At 32.8% G+C, this 6,579-nt stretch overlaps 1 protein-coding gene across 1 annotated transcript in view; it reads right to left on the bottom strand.

Annotated features, from left to right (window-relative positions):
- Nucleotides 1-3,599, bottom strand: part of LOC131071923 (DNA ligase 4) — a 30,516-nt gene extending 26,917 nt beyond the window's left edge. The window contains exon 1 of the mRNA XM_059207765.1: nt 3,241-3,599. Coding sequence (XP_059063748.1) covers nt 3,241-3,408 — 168 coding nt within the window. The 5' untranslated portion in view covers nt 3,409-3,599. The remainder of the gene's footprint in view (nt 1-3,240) is intronic.
- Between the last annotated feature and the right edge of the window lie 2,980 nt (nt 3,600-6,579).

Below are 6,579 nucleotides of genomic sequence, written 5' to 3'. Positions count from 1 at the left end.
TTAAGACATGGTTGTTTCTTGTGTCTGTGAATCTAACCAAGTCCCTGCAGGGGTGAATGACCTCTACTTTCAATATAAACAATAATGAACAGAATTGCATAACAAAAAGATCTGCAAATGAATTTGAACCAAAAAAATATGAGGCATTAAACTGCTGCTGCTATGAATGTGTCATTATAATTTAGGGATAATACAAATAAATGCATGCAAATGTGTTCCATGACTCAATAAACTTTAGTAGGTCATAAATTTTAGATACAATAATCATTTTCTTTTGATGTTACTTACCAAGTTAACTATTGCAAAAAACCCATGAAAAACAAACTAAAATGAGAATATGTTGGTCGTTTAGTTTCCTAAGTGGACACTAATTTAGGTATGACTGGCCACGTATATATAGACAGGTATGATATAATAGAAAGTTGTGCATCTCAAAAATACAAGTTTACCTCTTCATTATCCATTATGTTATTCGGCACTTCAAGTTTAACTTTTATAATTGATTTGGCGTTTTACAAACTTATAAATAAAGTATGAGATATATTCCTTTCTTGACTCATCCTAACTAGCATAGTTATCTTAAATACATATATAAAAAAACACCAAGAGAAATCAATATCGAGGCATATAGCTAACTTATGTCACAAATTTAATATAGGCACCTTGAGATTGATATCTCTCAGCATCTTTTATATAGATATATTTAAGATATCCATGCTAGTTTATTAATTATTAGCTTTCAAGTTTATTATGTTCCATATAATTAACAATTTAATATAATGCAAAAGTGCAGAATGATTATTAATATAAATTATTAATTATTTTATTATATAAAATAATAATAAAAATCAATTTTACTTATATATAACAAGATTTAAAAGATAATTTAATATTAAAATACTACATATATATACACATAATTTTAAATATTATATTTTTTATTTTTTATTTTAAATATCATATTTAATTATTAATTGTTAATTTGACCTGTAAATGGCTGCTAAATTTATCTTAAGGGGTTTTTGTTTTCCCCTCGCTCCATTATTAGCCCCCTCACTGCCATTGTAGTTACGCCAAGAAGCAAAATAAAATCACAAGGTTGGCTATATAATTGATAAATTTGCTGTGCAAAAACTTCCATTAAAACTCATCAATTCATCTATGGAAAAGACCACCTTAAGGAAGTTAGCTCACACGACAGGTAAAATTATCTTACATTCACACATACGATGTCAATTGTGTGTGGAATGGCACTAAGAAACATCCCCAGATGGGCTTGGAAAGGACATGATACTAGATCAGACATGGAGGATCAGAACATGAGGGATGACTGAGATATATAATCTAGACTGCAACAAAGAATGCAAACATTAGAACCACTTACTTTTTTTAACAAGATGACACATTTTGATTGAAGATCTTTGTGAAATTACCATATCAAATGACTGTTTACTACAACAAAGAAGGAAAATTATCCTCACAAACAAGACTAACACAAAACATAAATTTAACTCAAGATGTTCTGAAGCACAGAAGATTAACTCATAATCTAATAGTTCATGATTGATCACAATCAAAGCAACAAATATAATTTTCATTCCTATCAATACTAGCCAATATGCAAACACATATTTTTGTAACCAGAGATAATTCAACATAAAGGACACTCGATTATGTCACAAAAAGGAAGTTATAAACCAAAATGTGACCAAAATCAAGTTACACATATCGCGCTCAGATGGATTTCCAATAAGGAAAGAAAAGTTTCAATACAGCTTTATAATGTTTTATGATTTATCTTTTGATTTTAACCAAAATCTTCACAGCATTTTCATTGCCATGTAATATAAGATTATATTACAGAAGAGCATTTTTATATGAAATAAACGCACAAAATTAAAAAGTAAAATTGTGCTCTACAAAAATTAGTTATAAGGGAAGGTTCATTAATTAGCCTTACAATTTATGACTAGTCAACAATCAGTTGATCGTCTCTTTCCCCCGTATATTGTTTCCAATTTTATCATCTGACATATTGATGAAAGTACAGCATGCTTTCCTCTTTCATTTTCTGAGATCCATGTGAGGTTTTTATCTCTGGCTATGATTCCTTTTCTAATATGCTTTACGATACACCACCAAACATACGCTACATTTATTTGGCACTTTATTTATTCAATAAAAATAGAAATTTGTACTATGGGCAAGATAGAATTCCTATGCAACCAGAGAGTCATGACCAGAGCCCTAACAAAAGTCAAAGATTCTAGAGCCAAAGCAAGCTAATGGCGATAAATCATAAAACTAAACCTGTAACCATTGTGGAAGCTCAGTCACCAGTAAAACTATTGCTTCAGGAAATTGCAAGACATATCAAAGCAACATTGATATGATCGACAATACAAAGGCCAAAATATAGGTAATATTAATTATTTTTCTACAACTTTCACAGAGCACATTGTCATCAATGTTCCAGTGAATCAATATCCCTAGACGAAGAGGACAAGGAGGGTATGACAGAATTTGAACCCGCAACATTTTGTACCCGAAACAATCTCATTATGAACATATCCAAGCTATCTCGCGTTACATTAGAAGTGGCCTATAAATCCAATTGGCATGTAGTAAAGCTGTCTTGCAACAGGAATATAATCCAAGGCTTTACCAACACAATAGTAAAGGCGACCTACAACTCCAACTGGTATGACAAATGTCTTGTAACCGGAATGTAGTACACGCTTAACCACATTATGATAAAGGCGACCCTCTACCAGAATTTACCAAGGGGAAAGAAAAAATAAACTGGTTACATCAGCATGCCTATATTTTCGCAACGACAAGCGAACAGAATTTTGTCCAAACAATACGGCATTATTATAACGGTGAGCACAACGAATGCAAAAATATGAATAAGACTCTGTTACTATTAAATTTAACCCTCCGACCAACCGAACATTTGCACTAGCAATTAACAAACACGAGCGCTTGTAATTTCAAAGCGGTCGACTAAGTATGTTTAAAACCTAAGAAACACTTTTACAGGCTCCCCTTTCCCTTGAATCAGACTTGCAGGCTAAATAAGGGTTTGAATTATAATCAAATTAAAACCGATTACTGGATCAAAGACTCTTCTTACGTATGAACAAAAAGTTTATATTATTACAGATTATTTTATATTAGACAAAGATAACAAATTATGCACAAAAATTTACTGTGCCTTTAAAGAAGAAAAAAGCTTACCTGTGGAATTAGTAATCGTACTACTCCATACAAATCTCCCGTTTCGCGAGCTGCCTCCAACAGTCTTTGCAGAGCACTTTTCTTCTTTAGATTGGATGTTGGTGATTCTTCAATTCTTTGCAGCATTTTGCAGAGGAAGGCCAACGTTAATGGAGGCTTATTTTCCATCTCCAGTTCTATGGATATTTCAATTCAAATCAATTCAAATTCAAAGACAATCGGTGGCCTCCTGCCGCTGCTGCTACAGCGCCAAATTTTACCGTTCGTAATATATATGGGGTGGGCTGATTCGTATGTATCGAATTGAAGCGTATGAGACACGATATGTTTGGCCTACGTCATACGCTACTCGAAAAAAGGTATATGGAAGCGAAAGGAATGTGGTAGATAGGGGAGAAGGGGAAAAGGGTGGATATAGGGGAGGATCAAAAATGAGTTCCTTATAGAACACTTAAAATAATAATCATTTCAATATTTATCTTTAAAAAGATTTTCTAAATCTAAAAAACAATTAAGTATATAATGTTGCATAGTGTATCAATTAAACATTATTTTGGTTAGGGTTTCATGAAGTGGGACTTCTTAAAAAATATAATAGATATTGCGAGTTTTTTAGGATTATTTTATAGCGCATGTAGTTGGGTGGTTCCATGAATTTTGTAATGCACTTTAAGTTTAAAAGGTTGAGCTCCTAAATTTATAGAAGTTGGTAGTCTCGTGAATTTTATTATTTAGCACATTCAATTCAACAAAGTAAATAAATTTGAAATAACAAAAAATTCAATTGACAAAAATTTGAAAAATTTCAAACGATTGACATATGGTAGGAAAAGAGCCTAAGGTAGTGGGCAATTTCTAGCCCCACACCTTTTCCACCCACAAAAATTTGTAATCCTAGATAATAAGGGTTTTAATTCTTCCCAAATCCTAAAAATAGATCATGAAGCCCCCCATGGGACCCCAGCGTTAGTGTACAACTATCAATCTTACTTTTGAGGGGACTATTTTGGACACCTCAACAAAAAGCATATCATGTGGCATCATATTTATCAGGTGGACTTGAAACCAAATTTTATAAGTATGTTCAGAAGCATCATTCAGAAAATCAAATAATTAGATACAAAACGAAAGGTGTTCAAACAAGAAGGAAGATTGCAGAAGCTCAAGAACGAGCCAATTACTGTTTACTATCAATGACTGAACCGAAGACTTATGAGGAAGCAAGTAAAGATGAAAGATGGATAAAAGCAATGGAAGAAGAACTAAATCAGATCCAGAAGAACAAGACTTGGGAGCTAGTATCTAGACTGATGGACAAGAATGTGATATGAACCAAATGGGTATTCAAAAATAAGTTGAATGAGCAAGGACAAGTTACAAGGAATAAAGCAAGACTGGTATGTAAAGGATATTCTCAGGTGGAAGGTATAAACTTTGAAGAAACTTTTGCTCTAGTAGCAAAGATGGAATCTATATGTATGTTTCTTGCATTTTTCAGCTTACAAAAACTTTAGAGTTTATCAGATGGATGTCAAATCGGCATTTTTGAGTGGAGATCTAGAAGAAGAAGTATACTTTGAGCAACGAGATGGATTCAAACTTATTGAAGGTCTGGATATGGTGTGCAAACTAAAGAAAGTATTGTATAGACTCAAATAGGCACCTAGAGTTTGGTATGCAAGATTAGATAGGTATTTATCTCAACAGAATTTCAGGAAAGGTACAACAAACAATAATCTTTATTTCAAGATTAATGGAGATAAATTGTTAATTGTTATAGTTTATGTTGATGACATTATATTTGGAGTAAATGATAGTTTATGCAAAGTGTTTGCTAAAGAGATGCAGAAAGAATTTGAGATGTCAATATTTGGTTAGTTGTCTTTCTTTCTTAGGTTCCAAGTTATTTGATTTGAAAGTGGATTTTTTATCTCACAAGGCAAGTATATGAAAGAGATTTTGAATAAATTTGGTTTTGATGATTGCAAACCGGTTGCAACTCCTTTAACTATTGGATGTAAGTTGAGCAAAGATGATGAGTCTCTGAAAGTTGAACAAAAAAAGTACAGATCAATAATTGGTGGATTGTTGTATTTGACTGCATCCAGACCAAGTATCATGCAGGTTGTTTGTCTGGTGCCTAGATTTCAGGCAAATCCAAATGTGACACATGAGCAAGTTGTGAAAAGAATTTTTAGATATTTGAAAGGTACTTTGGATTTTAGACTTTGGTATAAAATGTAAGGAAGTTAAGTAGCGGAACAACTTCCTACACTAACCTTGAGAGGAGAGCAATGCAAAAAAAATTACAAATTGTTACAACAGTTTTAGAAACTTAACAAAAATAGACATAATTGCATGCATACCACAAAACAGTGATTTACATGGGGAAAACCCTTTCAGGAGAAAAAACTTCACACTCCAAAATCCGCCCAATATATTATTTAAAAATTAATAACAAATTACAATATACTTGCAGAGAAAGCTCTTCATAAGAGTACCACCAACCAAAGATTCAGAAGTAACTCAATAGCTATAAGACTCTTACACACAACCTCTCTCTCACGCACCTCATATATAAGAGATACAATACAAGAAACCATCAAACAATATTACAAAACCATGAGATAAAACCACACAATGAAGTAGTGCCAACCTCATCTCTAATATAGATGCCCTATGATGTGTCAAATCACACATCAATATGTGTACCTCCCTTTTATATCTCATTTATATATCTGATGCATTTTTTATATTTCCTATTTTAGGAGTCCAAACTTCTGGAGGCCATAACTTGTGAACCGGGTGTCCAATTGACAAACCATTTGAAGCGTCGAAAAGTTTATGAAGTGCTCTTTCACCTCATAACCCACTACATCAATTTTATGCCCACTTTTCAAGGTTTTTTAGAGCCTCTAAATTCCTCAAAATTAAATTTAAACCTTTCATCGCACCCTTCAAAAGTGGAAACTTTAGTATTTTCAAAACTAGTTATGATCTTGCGTCGAAAATTTACCGACATTCTTATCTAGCCAATCCGAAGATTTGGGAAAAATTTCGCAGTGTTTTGTGCTCAAACAAAAACTTACTATAAATAGTAACCTCATATAAATGCAAGGTTGAAACACCATTTTCCCAATATTCTCCCACTTGTCGAACACCTTGCAAGAGAAAAGAGAGTATCTACATAATTGTAATGTGGAAAAATGGTGAATGATGAGATCAAGAGGAAAACTACCCTTTCCCTCAAGGAGAGATGAGAGTTTCACTATTAATTACCCTTGAAACACTTTTCACCAAATTACATTTGGAAGAGGAGAGGAGAATTCACTAGATTCA

Source organism: Cryptomeria japonica, chromosome 7 (genome assembly GCF_030272615.1).
Source record: "Cryptomeria japonica chromosome 7, Sugi_1.0, whole genome shotgun sequence".
NCBI lineage: Eukaryota > Viridiplantae > Streptophyta > Pinopsida > Cupressales > Cupressaceae > Cryptomeria > Cryptomeria japonica.
This window is presented reverse-complemented; position numbering and strand designations above follow the sequence as displayed.